Source organism: Hibiscus syriacus, unplaced genomic scaffold (genome assembly GCF_006381635.1).
Source record: "Hibiscus syriacus cultivar Baekdansim isolate YM2019G1 unplaced genomic scaffold, ASM638163v2 tig00111851_pilon, whole genome shotgun sequence".
NCBI lineage: Eukaryota > Viridiplantae > Streptophyta > Magnoliopsida > Malvales > Malvaceae > Hibiscus > Hibiscus syriacus.
In genome coordinates this window covers 305,187-328,321 of record NW_024063203.1, presented here as the reverse complement: position 1 = coordinate 328,321, position 23,135 = coordinate 305,187, and the positions used below count along the sequence as shown (strand labels likewise).

Here is a 23,135-nt window from a genome sequence, read left to right as displayed (position 1 = left end):
TTAAAAATAAATTTTTTACTCTAAAAAGTGTTTTTGTTGTTTTAAGTTAAATAAATATTATTTACTCAAAATAAAGTAAAGTAACACAATACAATACAATGCCCATTGTGCAAGTACATGACCGGCAACATTTGCCGGATTCACAGTATTATGATACAATAATTTATATGAAGAGACAATTTTTTTTAATTTCAAAGAAAAGTGGAAATAAATTATCAATTAAAAAGTATTTGATAATTTAAAATTTTGCCTAGTATGTTTTCATTTGAGTTTGTCTCTACCCACCATAAAACTTTTTTTTACTAAATATTTATTTTACTGATATTCTAAAATTTTATTTATATTTATCTAGTGATGAGTGTGTGTTCTCTGTCCATCCTAAAATTTGATTTTTTTTATTTTAATTATCAATTTTACTAATGGTATTCATCTTGGAATTTTATTTATGTTTGTCTTGTACAAAAAATTATATTCTATATTTTACTTATCATTAAAAGTATTTTTAAATATGTGATTATACTCACTTATTTTAAAAATTTATATGGTTAGTGTGTATATATATATATATATGCATAAAATCATGTTACATAATATAAAACTTTTTTAGTTTCACATAAATTTAGGAGCGTTGAATGAGTAAAAACATATGATTGAAATTAAAAGTACGAAATGTGAAGATATTTACTGGAAAAAAAAACAAAGAGTCAATCTCAGTAATCTATTTTCACTCATCCAACGATCCTAAATCTGTGTAAAACTAAAGAGCTTTTCATTGTGTAAGTGGATCCTAACCCATATATATTTAGGGTTGGAGCTCTCTTGGGGCCCAAAGGGGTCCCGACCCATATAAACTTTTTTATGTTAGATTGATTTTGATCTAATATTATTTTAATTCATGTAAAAATAAGTATTAAATTAAAAAATATATAATAATTTATTAAATATTTAATTAAATATGAGTCGAACGAAAGAATGATAATTAAATCTTAATTTTTATGTCTAATAACAATTTAAATCATTATAAGTTTAAATATTAGAAAAAATTAGATATTATCTTCCGAATTTTAAGTTTAAATACCCAATAAGTCATTATATTTTTCTTAAAAGGTTTAATATTTCAATCAATGTCAATATCTAATCACGGCTCCGTCCTTATATACATGCCTTCAAAATTATTTCACGATGCATAATGGCAGAGCCGCAACTTGGTGAGAGTGGGTACGTGTCCATTATGAAATCTGAATTTTCTTCGATTAGTTACTTATTTTGTTGATAGTGCCACCTGAAATTTTTCTTGACCATCATTAAATTTAAATTTTTTTTAATTAATTATTTATTTTACAGATGATTGCCACCTACAATTTTATTTTTATCTACCTCATTTAAAAATTTATATTATTAATATATGTCTCTATCATTCAAAATATTTCCAGATCTAATGAGGCATCGTTTTCCACGCTAAATGTTAAGTGCATTTGTATAGAGTACAAGTGATCTTCGCAGAGATCCAAAACCTACCATACTAACCATGCGAATATTATTAGGCAACTATAAAGCTGCATTGAATCCCGTCCTATCTATCCAGACAACCGCCCAAATTACCATTCTTTCCAACACTATTGAATTTCACTAATCAGTCCCTTAATTTTCGTAAATTACCAGAAATTTTGTCAGTTTACCACGAAACCTTATTAAGACGTTTCTATTTTGGTCATCAAAATTTTAAAACTTATATTATAATCACTAAATTTTTAATTTAATTTTATTATGATCATTTTTATTAAATGCTGTTAAAAAACTGATATAACACGTTAACGACTTCTTTTCAGATAAAATCCCTAAGATTATAAACTGACAGCTGTCACAAAGGTCAAACTTAACGGTAATAAGATTTTATTTGACATAAAAATTAACATAATTCGATTTCAAGCTGATCTAATTTAAAAAAAAAAAAAAGGAAAACCTCGCTCCATCAAATAAATAAATGTTTATTTCAAAATAAGTCACGTGTATTGTACAATGTACGAGATGTAACGTCCCATAATTGATAAAAGTTCTTTTTAACAACCACGAATCCAATAATATTTTTATTTAAAAAACTAATAGAAATTAATTATAGAAAATTCAATGATTATTAATATAATTTATCATTTTACGTTTTTTAGCCTTTTTAATAAATAATATCCCATCTAACGTAAAAAAGGAAACCTCGTTCCGTCCAAATAAATAAATGTTTATTCGAAATGAAATCACGTGTGTATTGAACAGCATACAAAGTGTAACGTACCGTTTCCCCTTTTTTCCGCACGTAAAAGAAATAGTAATATATTTAAGACTGCCTGGACCGTCCACATTGGCACATTCCGCACAGTCCAATCCATAGTTGCACAGTCGTAGCATGCACCCAAAACCCCACGTGTCCAAATTCACCGTCCACCAACCCCCTCCCGTTCTTCCCTCCCATAAATATGGTCCAACTCTTCATGGCTTTCTCATCAGATTCCTCCACTTTCTTTCTCCCCGAACACAGTAGAGTCGAAGTTTCAAGAATCGATGGCTGCCTCGAGATCTGCTCTAAGATCTGCCATTTCTTCTGGGATAATTGGGAAACCCAGATCAACTCCAAACATCAATTCCTTGCTGCCTGCTTCATCCGTCAAACTCATCAAAAACCCATCTCTAACTCAGAGTCACAAGCTTTTGGCATCGAACTGCAGCACTTTATCGGCTCCCAAAAAGGCTTTAACTTGCAAAAGCCAGTCCATTTCATCTGATAACTCAACTGCTGGTAATAGTTACCCTTCTTTTCCCGGTTTTGATTGAAACCCATCAGTTTTCTACTTTCATTATTTTTAGTTTGATTTGTCTCTTTGGGTTGATCTTGTTGATTCAAACATTTTTCTGGGTTTTGTTTTGTTGCAGAGAAAGTTCAAGAAATGCATATTTATGAGTTGAACGAGAGAGATCGCGGGAGTCCAGCTTATCTTCGTTTAAGCCAGAAATCTGTTAACTCGCTTGGCGATCTTGTCCCTTTCAGCAACAAAGTAAGCCTTTCTTTTCCTTTTTCATTTTCTGGACTGAATTGTTTGTTCATCCGGTGGTGGGGGGGGGGGAATCAAAGAAGCTTCTAATTATACCCCTAGTCCCTGTACTCTTTGGACATTTGAAATTCAGTCCTGTTTATTTCAGATTTACAGGGGAGACCTGGAGAAACGGATCGGAATAACGGCGGGGATATGCATTCTAATCGAGAACAAACCGGAGATGAAAGGTGACCGGTACGAGGCCATATTCAGCTTCTACTTCGGAAGCCACGGTCACATAGCTGTGCAGGGACCGTACTTGACATACGAGGACACGTATCTGGCTATTACTGGTGGGTCAGGCATCTTTGAAGGTGTCTCCGGTCAGGTTAAGCTCCGCCAAATTGTTTTCCCCTTCAAGATTTTCTACACATTTTACTTGAAGGGAATCGGTGAACTCCCGGCCGAGCTGCTCTGCAAGCCGGTTGAGCCGCACCCTGGTGTTGAAGCCGTTCCAGCCGCAAAAGCTTGTGAGCCACATGCTACCGTGGCAAATTTCACCAATTAAACTATTTCAGTGTTATAATTTTAATAAATTAAAGGGATGTCGTTTTTGTACTTTATGTTTTAGTGGGATGAATTTTGGCTTTTAGCCGTTCGAGTGAACTTGTAATAGAATTCCAGCAAATCGAGTCGTCAGATTTTACTTTTGATGTTGCTTCTTCTTGTCAGTTGTCATGTAAACTCATCATTTGGACATCAATGAATAATATGTTTTCTTTTACATAAAATAATTATGTTATCAAACAATTATATTCGATTCAATTATAATTTACTTTTGACGTTGCTTCTTCTTGTCATGTAAACTCATCATTTTTCTTGATTTGTTTTGTTATTTTTCTTTGTGAAAAGAAAATATCAAGTGATTGTTGTACTTTATTGGATGAATTTACACGACGTCAGTGATAACATTTCATTTTATTTCTCCAATTCATGGATACTTGAATCTGGCCTCAAGGTTCTAGTCAGCATCTAAACTTTTTTGTTTCAACTGGATAATTAAACTTGATTCATGAATTAAATAAGTTAAATTACAAGTACAAATTTAAACCAAAAGTGAGGTTTAGTACTTAAAACCAAGTTTAAATATCAAAATATATATTTAAGGTTAGGTCCTTTGGATATATCTACACATAGTGTAAACTTTTAATTTTACGTATTTGTAACATAATTAGAGGTATAAAAATAAAAGATTAAAATTACTTTCTTGTATTTTTTTAAAGAATTTTTCTTATTTTCTATCATTAATTTTAATTGTCTATTTTCGTTTTTCTTATAATACTCTATTATACAGATAATTGTAAAATCTTAAAATACATTCAAAATAATCTTCCATTAAATAAAGTCTAACATGCAATTAAAACTGAAATTTACATAATACAGAATACTGTTGGACTGCCAACATAGAAGAAGAAAGGGTTTAACATATCAAATGACCCTCACAAACCAGCCATTCAAAACCTGTAAAATGTAGCAGTGCAATGAAAATCTCCCTCTCGTCTTCTGGGATTGTTTTTTTTTCTATAGTTCAGTAGTCTGAATCCTAAAGCAGGTACCATTATAGGAGTACAATCAAAGGCCAATCTTCATTTGACGGGCACATACATTCATACATTTATGCTAACAGTTTGATCTACTAATTGTACTCGATTTCCAGCTGTTACCTAGTTGGCACGATTCTCCGCACCATATCCCTTACCTTTCCCTCCATAACCATAGCCGCCTCTTCCATAATAAGAACCACGTGCTCGACCACCATGGAAAGGTCCACGGCCGCCTCTACCGCCACGATGCCTTGGGAAATCGCCAAAGGCCTATATAGATATTGTAAAGAGAGTACAAGTCAAGAATACGATATCATGATGCATGTTGAAGAAACGAACACATTATCAAATACTAGGCCAGAGATTTATGCAAAATCCATCACAAGCCTAGAAGCCATAACAAGGTTTGTTTTTACTTGTGTAACTTCTTGGTCAAAGTCCAAGTTCCAATTCCCCGCTCTTCAACATTGAACTTGTCATTTCAAAGCAAGCACATATGCCTAAACACATTTCCTTTCCTTTCCGATGAAATGCATTTGCTTCGATACATGCCTAGCGTGCCTAGAGGCGTTTTTCTTAAGTAGGTGCCAGAAAAAGAAAGTCAGCTCGATAGATGTTCTCTTGAATTTCTTTTATTTCAGTGTTCTATTTACTTCCCAATGCATATTTAACAAAGATACGCTAATGTAGAAAAACCAACACGATCAACAAAAGAAAAAGAAAATTTTGATTGTTCTTACAACAAACCATACCATTCTTTAGAGTTCATAAACCTAACAGTATATCTTATTTTAGATTTATAGACACATATATGTATCGTGCCTTCAGCAAGCAAGCAATTTATTTTTTTGCATCTTGCTTCTAGTGCCTAGAGTAAGCAGTTGTAAGATTATTTTTACTCCAGAAATATACATGCATGCATACATACATTTAAATACTCCAATGATGTGAATAATGCGATGGAATATAGTACCTCTGTATCTCTTCTCATTTGTTCTGAAAATCTACTCCTCCCACCACGAGACCCACCACCAAGAGAATCACAGGACAAGGAATCAAAAAAATCATCCTTGACATATACAGGCTGCAAAAGAAGTAAAAATAAGAGTACCAAAAGGAATTTACGAACTAAACTATGAAAACTGAACTGGCAAGCAAGTATGCTTGGAGCTCTTACCTTAACTTCCACTTTCGAGGATTCAACACTATCTTCATTTTGTAAATCATCAGCATCTTCCTGAGCTCGGCTGCTTTTGCCAAGATGACCCCAAACTTCATCCTTATTAAATTTCTCGTTCATTGCAGTGAAGTCAAATTCTTCAGTAAATTTGGTTGCCGAACGTGCAATCTGCAGTGCCAAATGTTGACATTACAAACAAGCTATAGCCATTGAACTAAAAAGGTCATGAGTCTTGTAAGTACAACATAGTTGGCAAAGCAATGACCAATAGAGTATAGCGCTTAAACAATTTGACAAGCAATAAGTGATATTTTTCGAATGTGCGCTTTCCTGGGGGGGTTGGTAATATCATTTCCTTGAAGGGTAAAGTAAATTAAAATTGTTTAAGCCTTTTGACTTTTCTTTTAAATGCAATCTTGGGAATTTCTACCATTAGAAAATAAACATTATACGATACATAGAACTTTAAAATTACGTCTTGATCGTTTTATTCCCACAATGATACTACAATAAGAGTACATTATAAAGTTACGCAAAAAATATTTTCACTGTTTGTTTAATCGCAACCTTTAGACTGATATAAACCTAAACTGATTGAAATGATACCATGCAATCTGGAGAACAACACACATTCTTGTAGGCAGGCTCAGACAGGCTAAAAGTGTCAGAGAAGCATAAGCTCTTATGCATCAATTCCATATGTTCAGGAATATCCAAGGGTATCATCCCAGATTATTTTGGTGATAGTATAGAATTTCATTTGTCAAATCATGGTTTCATTGCAATCATCCTATTATAATATTGAAAACGAACCAAACAAGTTTATTTTATTTTTTTGTTGCAAGAGGCAAAGTTTGAATTATGAAATACAGAAGATAGGGGCAATCAAGTTTTTTTTTTAAAAAAAAGGGGTATAGGGGACAATGGTTCTGTCAAATTATTCATGTTTGAAATACTGAATATTCAGCTCAATTGCTTTGGGGTGGGGGTATTATCTGCTAACTGTAAATGTTATTTAGAGACAAATAGTTCTCTACACAGATGTCAATCAGTTTTTTAACTCATTGAGGATTATTCAGAACTTTTTGAAACTACTATTGAAAGCATTCTTCATTACAGACATGAAGTTGGCTAATTCTGGGACTTAGAAAATTAGCATCATAAATTACAATCTGGCAAAGCAAAGAAACAGAAAACAAACCTCATTTCCTCCTCTTCCTCTTCCTCTACCTCGTCCTCCTCTATAACCATGATAAGTGTGCATTGGAGCTCCATGTAGCTAGGAGGGTAGCAAATAACCAGCAGAAAATACATCAAAAAGGGGGTAAAAGTGCATGTAACCATTTCAAGCCAATATATCACTACAAACAAGTATGCATCCTAACTATTTAAAAGACTACAGCCATTAATAGTAAATGGTCAAACCAGCCACAACTAAAGAAACCTGGTAATACAATTCCTCATCTGTCAAAAGGAAACAAGGGATAAATTGACTGCGCTAGTCAGCATGTGTAATAGGATGCTAGCAACATCAGTTCAGTTGCACCAAATCACCATGATAGTAAGATTTCAGAGTCAAAAAATGGGGTTCTTTCAATTAGAGAGGAGACAAACAGGAACCAAACTCTCCAAATTAAAGCATGCAGTAATTTCCAAATCAGAATCGTATGTCCATAAGTTATAAAGATATAATCATCTGAAGTCTAAAACCAAATTTTCTAGTGGAATGATTTACTTTCAGATGCCTGGAATGCAACAAATCCCTGTTTTATCTCCATCTTTTTCCCTGTAAGTGTAAGGAAATAGGAATTTAAGAGTAAAAGACACTGAATATTTCTCGTTGTGTCCACAAAAACAATCTTTTGCACACTGTCTATGATATGAATGCTTTTAAGTTTGAAGAACTTGATAGCAATGCTTTAATATTGTTTAAGTCCACTGACATGCCCTAAGTATTACAACTTTTGGCATCAATTTCCATTAAATTAATCTTTTTAAACAGTAGAACAAAATCATGTTGTAAATTGTATGCCTGGAAGGGGGGGGGGGGGGGAATGAAACACAGGATAAAAGATGTGTTCCATGATCCTCACTAACCCTCTCAAAAAAAAAAAAAAAAGGAAAAAAAAACACTAAATGTCACAGGACCAAAGTTCCTCAGATTTTACAGCCCTTTCATTTTGCAAAACAAAAGCAATACCTTATGATCAGAGGGTGAAGGTGAAGGCAATATAGGTTCCTGGCCTTCTGTTTTTGGTTGTGGTTGTGCTAATAATGGCGGTGATGCCTGTGCTGACCATGATTGTGGAGCTTGTCCTAACACAGGTTGTGATGCTTTTGCAGGCACATGTGCTAGTTCAGGGGCTGATGTCAATTCTGCAGATGACACGTGAACAACCTCCACATCCTTCTGTGCTGTTTGAGAAGACATAGACAAAGATGCTGTGACCAGTCCAGGTTGTAAAAGCTGGCCCGGGGTTACTAAAGAAGGAAGCATTCCATCATTTAAAACTGAACTTGTCCCTGAGGTGGAGGAAGCAGAATCAGGCATGCCTTTGAATGGCATCATGGGATCAGGGACTGTCTTTGGTTTTTCAGAAAAAGATAACATGACAGCACTTTTATATAAAGCAGTACTTGATGGAGGAACCAATGGCAAGCTACTACTTGGAACTGCAGTAGGAAGAGTTAAAGAAGAAGCCCTATCTTGATTCAAAGTTGTTAATGAGTCTGAAACTAAGTTAGAAGACTGTGCTGGAAGAACAGAAGACTGCAAAATCATGGAGCCAGAACCAAAGGATGGCAGCAAAAGAGAAGTGTTTTCAGGTAACTGAGAACCTGGCATGTTAGAAGCTGCAGTAGGTAAAGATGCATTCATAGCTGGATATTGCAAAGATTGCTGCATGGGAGATGGCATTGATAAGCCCGGTTGGGGTTGGAGCAAAGTTTGCTGCTGCGGAGGAAGACCATTTGCAGATCCGTAGTAACCTTGCCAGTACATTGGCATGGAAAGCCCACTGTTTGTATTTGGAGCAGTTGATGAACCCCATGGCCCTAAACTTGCACCAGGTTGATATAATGGAAGATTGCCTTGAAATGTTGGCCTTGTGAGTCCTATAGACGAAGTCTGGGAACCTGGATCTTGTATAGAGCTTGAAGCAGAAGAAGGCAAGCTACTGGATGCAATTGCTGACTGGGGATAGTGAGACTGCAGAAGAAGAGAATCCAACAGATGTCAGACAAGTTGACTAATACAGATGTATCTAAATTGAAGCTTGAAAATCATAGAATTGGATTTTCAAAATACAAATTTGTAATGCTATTTGAAACTGAAAGCCTCAGTCCAAATTTGATTTGATTATGCATATCTATGCATCTTAGCTGAAAATACATTGTTAATCAAGTGATGCACACCGATGGGAAGGATGGGTAAAACAGAATTTAGAGGGAGATCGAGGAAAAGAGGGGAGAAACAGAGGAAAATGGAGAAATGAGAGGATAAAACCATTTTCTTTTCTCTACCTGTATAATAGCAGGATCATTGTGTATAGGTGTCGGGGTCGGAACTGGTGGAGATGATTTAACCTGCAAGTCCTGAAAAACAAATGCAGAACAAGAAAAGAAGGCAAGGCATTAATAAACAAGGGATTTTCTATATTCACTAAAAGAATATTGTACCAAATTGTAATCTGAGAAAACGAAGCATCTAAATTAAAATGAGTTAGCGCAGGAAAATCCTTTTTCCTTTGTCCATATTTTATAGTGTGAAAAAATCTACACTCAATCCTAGTAGCATGATTACAACTTTCAATAACACCATAAGCTTGGACAGCACAAATTAATTTTACTTATGTGATCACTCGTAAAAAATCCATATAAGTATTAATAAATGGTGTAACAAAACCTTAGACTGCTAACCAGATTGAGCTGCCGGTACATATCAGTGGCAATCCTATGGCATTCTTTGGCATTAATATACCAAGTTGTCTGAATTTCATGAACCTTGGTAAAATGAAAGCCAAAATCTTATAAAACAGCATATTCTTAATCAATGCCATGGTGAAACCATATATTAATGGCTGCTGAGATATTACAGGTGCTACATCTACGCACCATAGCATCAAAAGGTCAATTATACCCAGAAATCACCTCTTTCCAAGGAGGACAATGCTCAAAATTATTGGAGCGATTGCATTGTGGCTACGTAATGCCACAGTTAAATTGAAGAAATACGATAAAAGTTGAATTGCATTTCATAAAGATTGTTCAAGTAATTGTCGAATGTATTAAAAAACCAAGAAAAACACGGCAAGTATTTCAGAATGTGCCAAAAGGAACTTCTAACAAATTTACTAGCAATCATAGCCTTGCTTGGCCCAAGTCTAGATGGTAAATAAACAACTTATGACACCATAACTGAAGCAGAAGATATTTGCAATCATAGAAATGCCTTCACTACACTACAGCAATTCAACATTTCCTCAGAAACAGCCTTCTACAACCAAAATTCAAATTCGGAGTTCAATTCTTTGTCCATGACCAATGGCGGAAAGCAAAACTTCATAATTAAAAAGGTAGATAATAGCTCTAGCAATGTACATTAATTCAAATAATATTTGGAATACCTTGATGTCACTTCCACGGAAGAGTATATACTCATAAATTTTATCACTTGCTGGAACTTGTGGACCGTCTTTTTTTCGCCCTTCTGTCCCAAATGACCTTACTGAAATGTTAATGGAACAAACGTTATTTAGAAGGACATTAAAACCCCAAAGGTACAGAAAGGGTCACTAAAACATAGACTACGTCTTTCTTAACCACAAGCACAGTAATAACATTCGACTTCTTTTTTTGAAAGTTCATCAAAAGACAAATTATCAGCTATTTTCACTGTGTGCATCTCTAGATTTGACTTCTTTTTTCTACAATCAAGGCCTCTGGGATTTTAGTCCAATGACTTGCTCAACTAACACCAATTGTTTAAACATTCAACATTCATCTCACTTGCAAACCTTTATATATATATATATATATAAAAGCGAACTGTTCAAAGCATCAAAAAATCAAACCTCACATTAACAAATCAACACAAAACATTTCACCTTAACGAAGAAAACCCATAAAGTAAAATCCACTATAGAGCTCAAATATATATGACCATAAAAAACAATCCCAAAGAAAAATTAAATAAAACCCAGATAAAACTGAAAGCTATTTTTAAAATTTTCTTAACCATTTCTCAGGCCGATGCTGGATTCTTCGGTGTTGATATTAAACAGAACGCCTTCATATCGGATTTCAGACTTAGACGTCAAGCTTATCAAGCTGCCTATGTATGAATCAGGAGACCCCGCAGTTGAAGACCTGGAGCTCTCGGTTGAGGCCATGCCCGTTGAGATTTTTGCAACCACGTTTACTTCTTTATTTGTTTCGTTCCCCCCCTTTTTTTCCTTCCCCTCTTTTGTGTGTGTGTGTGTATGTGTGCAAAGTGAATGAAAAAATTAAAACAAATCTGAGAGAGAGAAATGGTGTAAACCGTGCAATGGCGAGTGATAGGCGTGCAAGCCAGCCTTTGAACCTTTGTGCATTTGCTCTGTGGCTCTGTGCTTTTAGGTGCTGTATAAAAGCCCAAAGGCCATAACAAATTAAACCTTTACCCTATGCTTTCACAGAGAGAAAAAGAAAATTAAATAAAAGAAACTCTTTCTTTGATTGTTATTGTTATTTCAATAAAATATATATTTTAAATTTAAATAAAAATATACTTTTGAAATATAGAAATTATTTAAATTTCATATCAAAGCTGAAGTTTTTTGTCCATTCTCAACACATGCATTGTTAACGAGAGATAAATAAATTGTATATTGATGATTTTTGTTGAAAAATCTATTTAAATTTAATAAAATTTATCAAAAAACATTTATGATAATGTTTCAAAAGTATATCAAGATTATTTATCGCACCCGTGATTTGAATGAATTTTATGTAACAAAAATATAAGTAAAATAATTTTTTTAGTCCTCCAACTTATTAATTTAGTCGTTTTAACCTTTAACCTTTATTTCATTTCTTATGACTCTTTTTTCATTGTCAAATTAACCTAAATATGACATAACAATAATGAATCATTAAACTGAAATAAATTGTTTTGTCCTTAACTAATAATACAACTGAATCAACATTTGATTAAGTAAATACCAATTAAAAAATTAAATCTTTTTCCAACTGAATTAACATTTGATTAACTAATAATACCAACTCGATGCATAATAATTTGGATTTAAAACCATTACAGTGACGATTTACAAGATTGGCATGCTCAGTTCCTAATCATCTTCACTTTCATCACTGTATGAAACAAGATCTATCTTGGCAACATTAAGAGACTTATCGGGATCACCTTCGGCTGACTTCACGTTATCAGCGCCGGGTGCTTTTACTAGTTTTTCACCAGGCTCGTTTTTTGCCCTTTTTGCCTGTGGCTTCACTTTTATGATCATGCCAAGAGGCCAAGCCGCTGGATTCTTCTTCCCGGCTAATTTTGCTCCTGCAAGCAGAAACAAGAGCGGTTTAAAAGCTGCAGAGGCTAATAACTTGGTTATGGACCTCCATTGTTACCGGTTTCACTAGGTGATTAATCAATCAGAAGATGCACTTGTTATTTATTTCAGGCAAAGATGCAAAAGGTAAACTTAATGTCATAAGAAACAAAGGATGCAATCAACTAGATTAAATGGAAATGAAATTTGAAAATACGCCAAAACTAATTACCGAACCATATGGCATGGTAAAAGCTCTGTCAATTCAAGGTGTGGTAATGAACCAACCCATAAAGTTCTTTATAAAAAGTGCAACCATGTTACTAATTTATCTGAAACCAACCTGGCTTGCAAGAACTGACGGTGTTTCTTTTACAAGCACGATATTCGACTGTGCTGCAACAGCTGCCTGAAAAGGAAACAAACACTGGTGTCTCGGATGAAATAAATGTAAAACAACATTGGAAATGGTTCTACAAAAATCCATATGGCTAAGCTAAACAAGTAACACAACTATTCAAACGTTGCTCAAGAAACTTTTCATCTAGCAAGATGGTAGCAGAAGATTGCTGCTATAGTAACAGCTATTAGAAAACTAATAATATCTGACCCTTCGTGATTCTCAGAGACTACAACTTAGCACCTTAAACAAACAATGCACAGCATAAATCACGAAAATAATTTTTAAATGACTATCCACATCAAATATTCAGTCTTTACCGATCCTCCGGATGGAAAACAAGCAGTTTGTAAGCCTATGGATTCTTGAATCTAAGATTAAAGAACATATATAATTGCAGAATTCCTCTGTTGAATATGCTGTATTTGAAATATAATACAAATAACTGGTCTTTAAGAATCAAACAATTATTTTTGTAAATTCAATATAACTATAAATCAGCAGTTCTACCATTAAAATTAATATAAGTAACTGAGAACTCAAAATAAGACAATGGACTTCAAATTATTAAGGTGGTGGTAAAGGCCAGATCAGTCAAGCACAACCTGGTTGCAGATACTTCGTTTCTAATACTATTTTCATAGCGATAAATCACAAATGTTACTGTGTAGAAAATTACTTGGAAACTTCGCAATTGTTCAGCCTCCTCATCTGCTACTTGCCGTTCATATTCCCTTCTCGACTACATTAGCAAGGAAAAAGAAAATCAGAAATTGAAAAGCATAACAACATAACACTCAGCTATTCAGGAATGGTAGCACCTAATAGAATATTTATATTTGTGAACATGTACATGTGTGTGTGGGTGGGGGGGGGCGTATACGAACACACACATTATAAGCCTCTTACACTTGGTGAAACTACCAATTTTTTCGACATTCTGATAAATATAAAGAAGAAATACTGCAACCAAAAGGAGAAAAACAATTTTAATCACTGCAAAAGAGAACAAACATACGTATCTAATGCCAACAGTTTCCACAGTATTCATTAAAGTATTCTCACCGTCTCCAACTTATCAAGAAACTCAGTTTCGTCTTCATCCAGAGCTTTGGGTGGCCCTGCAAATGAAGAAAGTGTTTGGCTCATAGATAGTTACATCATCAAATAACAGCAATCTGAAAAGTTAGACACTCACTATGTTTAAACCGTTCATTAAACTCTGCATCTTTCTTGTCTTTATTTTCTTTCAAAATCTGCATTTAAATGGTTCAGAGAAAACGATTAATTGTTTGAGCTTCATTGGAGAAAATAAAAAAAAGGGGGGAGAAAGAGCGAATTCATTAGAGCAGGATATAAAAAAAAACCTCGTACAAGGGCCTATCCCTCTGAGCAGTTCCATCTTCAATCCGTTCACCTCTAGTTCTTTTAGCTTCATCTAACTGCCATAATTATCGAAGCCAGGCAATAATCAACACCAAACAACGAGATCTTGATCATAACCAACGAAACCAGATTAGCGTTTAGTAATGGATTGGATGAGAAATTGGTAAAAATAAAGCTACATGTTGTTCGGAGACGAAGTTCATCAACTTGATTGAATGCGACGATTCGTCTGCCATTTTCAAATTCCAGAGCTCCAACCCCACACAAATTCAAAATCACTGCACCTCCTGATTTACCTTGATTTGATCCGACTTTGTGTTTCCAAAGCTTCTCCATAGGAGAATGGCGCCTACAGATATTTACGATATAATAACCTTTTTGACCATTCAGTTTTATACCCAAATGAAATTGGTTCCTAAACTTTTAGATCTTCCAATTCCATCCCAAAATTCATCCAAATATGTAATCTATGTCAACCATAGTTTAACCTAATTTTTTTTTCTCAAACATGTAATAATATAACTTGGCATAATGATTTTATTAACAAGAGATGTGATTAATATATACATATAATTTAGGATAAAATTGAAATATTCAAAAAGTTTAGGACCAATTTAGAATGAAGATCACAGTTTAGGGATAGAAATAAAATATTCAAAAGTTTGAAGACTAATTTAAAACGATAGCCATAGTTTAAAAGTTTAGAGACTAATTTAAAATGATATTTATAGATTATGATACAATTAACTTTTAGGCCTGTAAATGAACTGAACGTTCAGCGAACCGTTCATGAACCGTGCGGCGGGAAGTTCGTTTATGTGCGTTTATTTATTAAATGAACGAACATGAACAAGATTTTGTGTTCGTTTAATTAAATGAACGAACATGAACATAGGTCTCGTTCGTTCATTTACGTTCATGAACGTTCGGTTATGTTCGTTTATATGCGTTCAGTTATGTTCGTTTATGTGCGTTCATTTATGTTTAACATAATATTCTTAAATCATTTTTGGTGACTAATTTGTATGTATTTTAAAAATATTAATTAATATGATATTTTGATAACCAATTTTCCTTCATTAACATTCGCTAATAATATACATATTAGGATATGGTTGTGATGTCTGGATCGAAACAGGACCAAGTAGTGAGGTTACCTTCAAAGTGATTTTCATTTGTTTTCCCGCTTAATATTGCAAATAATTGACACTCCCTGCTTAAATGTAATCAAACGCAATTATTGAAGCTTCAAGGACAGTGTGAGAGCAAATGTTTATTCGTTTCTACTGAGTGAATCACCTTTCGTTTTGGAAAGTGCCAATTACTCTCCTTTTTGACATTTCAAAAAAGTGAAGTGTGAAGACTTTACTTTCCTTAGTCGTCTTTGCTATCATGTCATGTCGGTAAAAGAAATGCAGGGCCATGCACAGGCCAATCACTACCGAACGAGTTGCATTTTTTAAAGAAAAATTCCTCTTTTCTTACCAATCCACTAATAAAGAACAATCGAGAAAAGATAAATACCCATTATTTTTATTCCATGTTTGTTGTTTAATGTGAAATTTTGAAAACCTGAAACTGCCCTCGTATTGCTTCTCTCTGATCATCTCTCTCTAAAAATCATTGTAATATTCCATAAAAAATCAAAGCCTTTCCCCTCGTTTTCATCTCTGTATTGCTTCTCTTCGATCATCTCTCTCTCTTATTTGCTCTTTGGATTGCTTCTCCCCGTTCCTCAAATGGTATGAACTCTCAACTTTTACGTATATTTCAATTCTGTAAAACTCATCGCCATTTCAGGGGGAAGAGAAGGAAAAACTGTTTTATTATTTGATTATTCATGATTCATTGTCCCTCTTCTCCTTGCCTGAAAGCCGGTTTTGGATGTCGAACGCTGTACGGTGATCCTCAACATGTTTAATCTGGTTGATATGAAAATAGATATATCATATATCCATTAATTTTTTTTTGCTTTCATTTTACTTGGATTCGTAGAAAGTATTCTGGTTGCTACTGCAAGTTGGTTTCATTCCATTGCCGTTGTGTTTTCTTTACATCAATTTAGCTGTGCTGTTTTAGTTGATATGCTACTGTTTTAATTTGATAATAGAAAAAAATCCTTTTATTTGCTAATGCTAACATTTACTCATTGTTGTACCACAGATGTCTGATTCACCACTTGAATCAACTGAATTTGAATCAAGTACCAACACTCCAACCATGGAAAGTACACAAAATCCAGATGTTTTTATTACAGCTGATAACGAAGAAGTAGATGCAGCAGCTACAGCTAGTGTAGAACACGTTGATGCAACCAACAATGAAGAACCAACTCCATTCACTAGAAAGAAGAGAAAGAAGACTTCGGGAGTTTGGGAACATTTCCGGATGGTAAAGTTGCATGATGGAACTGACTTGTGTGAATGTAGCCATTGTGGAGAAAAGTTTAAGAAAATGAAATATGGAACCACCACACCGTTGCATAGGCATATTGGTGTCCAAAGTTGAAAGTGGTTAACAGAGGTCAATTAAGTTTAAAAGTGCAGCCTGGCAAATCAGATTCTTCATCTATGGTTCGAAATTGGAAGTTTGACAATGCAAAGATGAGAGAGGTTATTTCCCATATGATCATGGTTCATGAATTACCTTTTAATTTTGTGGAGTATGGACTGTTTAATGTGGTAATGAAAGAAGCAAATCCAGGATTTAACAAGATCTCACGTGCTTCTGTTAAACAAGATTGTATTTCCAGTTATGAGATTGGAAAGAAAAGAGTTCAAAAATTGTTGGATTCTGTCAAGCGTGTGAGCATCACTACAGATATGTGGACATCGAATCAAAACATCCATTACATGGTAGTTACATGCCATTTTGTAGATTCTGATTTCAAGCTTCACAAACGCATATTAAGTTTTGTTGACGTGCCTCCACCGTATTCTGGAGTATGTATCTATGATTCACTTTTTAAGTGTCTAAAGGAGTGGAACATTGAGACAAAGGTGGTGACTTTGACAGTGGACAATGCTAAGACTAATGATGTGGTGGCTAGAAAATTGATGGAAAATTTGAATCTTCAGAAGAAACTTGATGTCGGTGGAAAATTATTTCATGTACGGTGTTGTGCACATATTCTTAATTTGTTAGTTCAGGATGGTCTTGGAGAAATTGAAGACATAATTCATAATGTTCGTGAGAGTGTGAAACATGTCAATGCCTCTCCGGGTCGATTGCATATTTTTAGTGAACTCGCCAAACAACTTTCAATGCCAAAAAAGCACTTGATTTTAGATGTTAGTACCAGGTGGAATGCTACATATGCTATGTTGTCTACTGCTTTAGAGTTCAAAGAAGTGTTTGTGAATTATGCCGATCGAGAGTCTACATACACTACTTTACTGAGCGAGGAAGACTGGAAAAAAGTTGAAGAGGTTTGCTCATTCTTGGCACTTTTCAATGAAGCTACAAAAATCATTTCAGGTATAACTTGATTTCTTTTTATTAATTTTTAATACAAAGAATTTACTACTAATTATTATTTTAATATTATAGGTTCCGAATATCCTACATCCAATTTATTTCTTAGCGAATTGTTTGGGATAAAAGAAGCATTGGATGCAGTAGTTTTAGGAGGAAGTGATTACATGGTAGCTATGGCTATGAAGATGAAGAAAAAATTTGACAAGTATTGGGGTACTTGTAACTTGTTAATTTCAATTGGTGCCATTTTAGATCCCAGGTATAAATTTAAGTTGTTTGAATTTTATTTTAATGAATTTATTTGAGTTCTAATTGATGTCATTCTCTTTATCAGGTATAAAATGAAATTGCTTGAGTTTTCTTTCCATACTATTTATTCAAATGATGAGGCTTCGAGAGAAATGCAAATAGTTCGATGTATTTTATATGAGTTGTACCAAGAATATGTTGAGGCTCATAAAGCAGCAAATGTTGTTTCATCTACTGATGGGAGTCAAAGTGTTAGTATTGGTGGTACTTCTAAAAGTAGTGTTAGCTCCTTATTCAGTCAGTTTGGTAAAGGTATTAAAACTGGCACAGCTAAATATGACCAACATATTAGAAGTGTCGATACTTTTACATTTGTCAAGTCAGAATTGGACACTTATTTGGAGGAAGGAGTTTTAATTGGTGAGTCTGGTGTATATTTTGATGCCTTGGGATGGTGGAAGGAGAACAATCTTAAATTTAACATTTTGTCAAAAATGGCTGCTGACATATTGGCAATTCCGGTCACTACTGTTGCTTCTGAATCTGCTTTCAGTGCTGGTGGGAGGGTTATTGATCCGCATCGATCCTCTTTAGGAACTAAGATGGTAGATATGCTTGTTTGTGGAGCTGATTGGTATCGTCAATACTATGGGTTGGAGAAAAATAAAAACAAGGTATTTTTATGTTTTAAGTTTTATTGAATTTGGTTTTACGATGACTAATATATTTTTGGTTTTTTGATTTGTTGTAGCAAAACGAAGATATCATACACGTTAAGCTTCCTTGAAAATGAGGATGAATGAATTGGTATAACCTCGCTAATTTAGTATATTTTTCATCTTTTGTTATAACTCCTTTAATTTAATATAATTTTATTTGTTTGATTTTGATCTGGATGGATGATGAATTAACGACTGATCATGAATGCAAGTTGAATATGTTACAAATATTATTGAAGTTATTTGTATTTCAAGAAGATTGATCGAAATATTTGATATCTTCAATCATTTCATCACTGTTAATCAGCTCTTACGCTATTATCACTGTAGATTTGGTTGAATTGCATTGTCGACTATTTTCCATGAAAAAACAATGGAAGGTAGGGTCTCCAACGTTTATGTTCGTTTATGTTCGTGTTCATTTATGTTCGTGTTCGTTTATGTTCGTGTTCGTTTATGTTCGTTTATTTATTAAATGAACGAACATGAACAAGCTATATTCCTTAATGAACGAACATGAACAAAAAAAAATTTGTTCGTTTATGTTCGTGTTCGTTTATGTTCGCTTATTTATTAAATGAACGAACATGAACATACCTCCGTTCGTGTGCGTTCGGTTCGTTTACAGGCCTAATTAACTTCAAAAAAAAAGTCATAAAATAATAAACATCAACTTAACGGCATTATTATGGTTCTATCACACTTAATTTAATTAACATAAATAAAAATTAAAGATATATAGACTTTTTTATTCAATCATATGTTCGATTCTTGGACATTTGATTTTCCAAGTATTAATTTTAAATTATTTTATTTAAGGAAAAAGATAAATACCAAATCTAAGTTGTTTTATTCAAAATTTATATTAAAATATTAAGAGATATATAATTTATGTAAATCGCATTTACATGATTTGGATGATTTTTTTTGACAAAGGTACCAAAAAAATCAAATTATAAAAGGTAAATAAAGGAAGTAATTGTCTGAAAAAGCGAAGAAGCATGCTAAAAACAAAGAAATATCATAGAAAAAGTAGAATAAAAGATAAAACAAAGTTACTTTTGTTGAGTAAACGTCATGGAAAAAGTGTTGAAGCTCAAATCAAAGAAGGTGGGGGGCATAAAAGCCTCGAAAAACGTCTTAAAAACAATCAATTAATGAGGATTGATCCAACGCCGATCATTAACGGTTGACGAAAGGACCGATGCAGGAGCATCCTCTATCCAAAAGCACTCCTCAATCGTCGTTCTAATTAGCAAAGTTGCACTGATAGCTAGCATGAGAGTGTTGCAACGAGAGCACAAAGGAGGATGGGCAATTTGTTTTTCATTTTAGAGGGGCACTGGTAGCAGAGCTTTTCGTAGTTGGTATATAGTTCCAGGAGCACTTCCATGCGAAAATCTTCATTTTAGAGGGGCAATTGATACTCCAAATTGAGTTGTAGAGTGAAATATTAGTTAGAGCTGGTCCATTCATAGTCGTTGCGAATTGAGTAAGATCCCGAGAATTCACCAGTCCAATATAGTTTATCTTGATGTCCTATAGATGAAAGTCGAATGGAGAGAATAGTAATAGAATGTTAAACATTGAATTAATAAGATCTTCATTTCAATAGTGATCAGTTGGAGAAAGGTATCCCTAACGTTCCTTGCGTGATTTGTGACTAGTTTTTGTGTCAATGGTTATAGAAAAATTTCCTAATAGTTTATATTTACTGTTAAACTAGCGACTTTCTATTAAAAAAATAATTTTAAAATCAATTATATTATATATCACTTAATTCTAGTATCTATATTAATTTTACCATTAAAATTTAAAAATTTATGATAATAAATAACTTTGATTTTGACTCCAATAATAGAATTAATCATCAAATATAGCAAAGCGTGCACACATTTCATTCTTCCTTCTCAAATTGATTTAATTGATTTTTTACGAAACTCTCAAAATTAACAAAAAATCATCTGAATGTTGTTTTTTAATACATTAATCTCCCATGATGACCGTCCGAAATTAATTTCGAGACATTATTTGTCTTCTTGAAATAATGTTGCTAGCAGTATGAATTTTCAAATAAAACCCCCAAAATACTCGAATATGTGAAAAAACCCCTAAACCTTCAAGATGGTAGTTTATTGGTTTAATTTTATAAGCTTTAAAAGGTTTTGAGAAAATTTAAGTAAAAACAATGATAGAGGACGAATCCATCAATAGCTAGAGGTTACTAAGAGAAGTTAACTTATTGCTAACTTATATATCAAAACATGAGGAATAAATAAAATTATTACCAAACGTATCATTATTGTGTAACTACAACAAGAACTTAAAATGTCAGACTACAATGGTCAACGGTTTTTGTGGTGTTCCAAAAAGCACATACAACCATTTCATGTCTGCTGCTGATCTGATCTGATCTCTCCACATGTTCTTGGTTCCTTAAAAACTATGAGAAGCAACATGCATCTGAGAACTGGCAAACACGGATGTTATTCCATTGAAGGCTGCTCCAATCTTCTATGACTGTCTGCCAAAGATTAAATACAATAAAATTACGGCATCCGATAATCTTCCGGGTTGAAATAAATTTCACACAAATCTAAAATGCACATGATCATATTCGAAATCAGTAAATGCAACCAACATTGATGGGAGATTTGTGTTTAAGGTGCTATTGCATCTAAAGCATGGTCTGTAGACCAGGTTATGTTCCAATCAACTGTCCCAGTTCCCCTTTATCCGTCTCCCTTTCACCTCATCGATATTAGTTTCCAGAACTATTAAGCATAAGAACGAGCAGTACGCAAACTAAGCTTTCAGAAAAGGCATTCATATTGATATGAACAAAAAATCTTGCAGAGAAATGATTCTAAAAGATTAGGCATTCCATCATAACGCAATTAAATTAGAATCACAATAATTTCACATAGGATCCATATCGTGGCATTGAAGAAATATGGATATTGTTCCTTCCCCTAGTGATTAGAGTTTGGAGCATAAGATTGGCTCTCTGTAGGAACACAATAAATCAATAACAAGAAATACTAATTGGGTCTTAAGTTTCAACATTATATAGGTTTGAATTATCTGTAAAGGGTAGCAACAATCACTCGAGCAAACATGCAATAAAATCAAGGAACATTACCTCTTCATTTTATACAAAGCATTTCGCAAGTTTTACCTTCCTCAACTATCCGATTAATAGCATCCCACAATTTTTTGTAGTCATCCAAAGTATTATAAACCTGATGAGAGATTCTCACATATCCTGTAATATGCCCATCTTTATCCCTAACTCTGTCCTCCCCATCCTTTGGAATTTGATAAAAGACCGGAACTTCAACCTCATGACAACCCCTCAAATGCGACCTCAACCTCACAGCATCCTCCTCACTGTTAAGACACAACCTTGAAGGCAAACCAATCATAATCATCGCTGCACACATATCTGGAGGCGACCCTAGATTTGTCCCCCAAGACTGCCAACATCTTCCCCATCTTCACCACTTGTTCGTGGTTCCTTTTCATTATCCCATCAATCCCTCCATCAAACTGATTCACAAACTCTAAAACTGTGGGAATCACTAGCTGAGAACTGTAATCCCTAGTCCCAATCCATGAGCTCTCAATCGGCAATCCATTCCCAAATTCATGTGAAACCACAGGGTGATGCACATCAGACGATACATTCGATTTCTTACAATATAAAAATGCTACGGAAGGCGGGCAAAAAAACCATTTATGTAAATTGCTAACATAAAAATCAGCACCAATTTCTTTAACATCTACTTTCAAGCTCCCGATGGCATGAGCGGCATCTACGAAAACCTGCTCTATTCCTTCCTCTCTACAAACCCTAACTAATTCTTTTATAGGAATAACAACAGATGACATTGATGTAATATGGTCAATAATCGCCAACCTTATCTTTCTACCGTTCGATTTCCCCTCCGTTATTGATTTTTTGAACTCCGAAATGATTTCTTCCTCCGACTTTACTGGAAAAGGTAGCCTCACCTCGACGATGGAGCCACCAGCGCGCGTGACGTAGGCTTGGATTGATTTCTTAACGGCTTGAAAAGCGCAGTGCAGCATTAAAACGGTGTCGTTTTTCTCGAACTTTCCCTCGGCGAAACTACGACCGATATGTTGGAGGACGATGGCAGCGGCGGTGGTGGCGTTATCAATGAGAGAAATTCCGTCACGAGGGGTATTAAAGTAAAAGACATCGGGTTGCCGAAGGAAGCGTAGCTGCCACTGGCGCTGGGCGGCAAGAACCGATCCGGGGCAGCTACCGAAGCTACCGTTGTTGATTCGAGCGGTACCTGGCTGGTGGTGAGAGAACTCGTCTTGTATTTCGGATTCCGTTATGAAATTGGAAGAAAGTTTGGATTTTTTGGAGCTGCGGTGAGAGAGCTAACCGTTTCGAGGGTCTTCGTGCTCCATTGGGGAGTGAAATGACGGAAAATGAGAGGGGATTAGGGTTTTATCAGAGAATCAGAACCGGCATGACTTTTGACGGAAAATAAATACCTAATTAAAAATTATAGAGATAAAT

At 34.4% G+C, this 23,135-nt stretch overlaps 4 protein-coding genes and 1 pseudogene across 4 annotated transcripts; 2 read left to right on the top strand and 3 right to left on the bottom strand.

Moving 5' to 3' along the window:
• The first annotated feature begins 2,500 nt into the window (after positions 1-2,500).
• LOC120172420 (allene oxide cyclase, chloroplastic-like) lies at positions 2,501-3,611 on the top strand. The gene is made up of 3 exons (XM_039179877.1): positions 2,501-2,788; positions 2,923-3,044; positions 3,190-3,611. Exons 1-3 carry the CDS (start codon positions 2,554-2,556, stop codon positions 3,589-3,591), a joined length of 759 nt encoding a protein of 252 aa, XP_039035808.1. The 5' UTR covers positions 2,501-2,553; the 3' UTR covers positions 3,592-3,611.
• Positions 3,612-4,595: 984 nt separating this feature from the next.
• LOC120172490 (protein decapping 5-like) lies at positions 4,596-11,351 on the bottom strand. Its single transcript, XM_039179941.1, has 8 exons — positions 11,044-11,351; positions 10,433-10,533; positions 9,330-9,401; positions 8,008-9,015; positions 7,009-7,086; positions 5,805-5,975; positions 5,601-5,711; positions 4,596-4,897 (listed from the first exon to the last, which is right to left on the bottom strand). Exons 1-8 carry the CDS (start codon positions 11,195-11,197, stop codon positions 4,748-4,750), a joined length of 1,845 nt encoding a protein of 614 aa, XP_039035872.1. The 5' UTR covers positions 11,198-11,351; the 3' UTR covers positions 4,596-4,747.
• A 770-nt stretch (positions 11,352-12,121) lies between these two features.
• LOC120172491 (PSME3-interacting protein-like) lies at positions 12,122-14,464 on the bottom strand. The gene is made up of 7 exons (XM_039179942.1): positions 14,315-14,464; positions 14,117-14,191; positions 13,948-14,005; positions 13,815-13,870; positions 13,429-13,491; positions 12,689-12,758; positions 12,122-12,354 (listed from the first exon to the last, which is right to left on the bottom strand). Exons 1-7 carry the CDS (start codon positions 14,369-14,371, stop codon positions 12,137-12,139), a joined length of 597 nt encoding a protein of 198 aa, XP_039035873.1. The 5' UTR covers positions 14,372-14,464; the 3' UTR covers positions 12,122-12,136.
• Positions 14,465-16,298: 1,834 nt separating this feature from the next.
• LOC120172522 (zinc finger BED domain-containing protein RICESLEEPER 2-like) lies at positions 16,299-18,648 on the top strand. Its single transcript, XM_039179967.1, has 5 exons — positions 16,299-16,526; positions 16,682-17,612; positions 17,685-17,871; positions 17,947-18,535; positions 18,613-18,648. The coding sequence occupies exons 1-5, from the start codon at positions 16,299-16,301 to the stop codon at positions 18,646-18,648; spliced, it is 1,971 nt and encodes a 656-aa protein (XP_039035898.1).
• Positions 18,649-20,901: 2,253 nt separating this feature from the next.
• On the bottom strand, positions 20,902-23,038 carry LOC120172455 (annotated as a pseudogene).
• Positions 23,039-23,135: the final 97 nt, after the last annotated feature.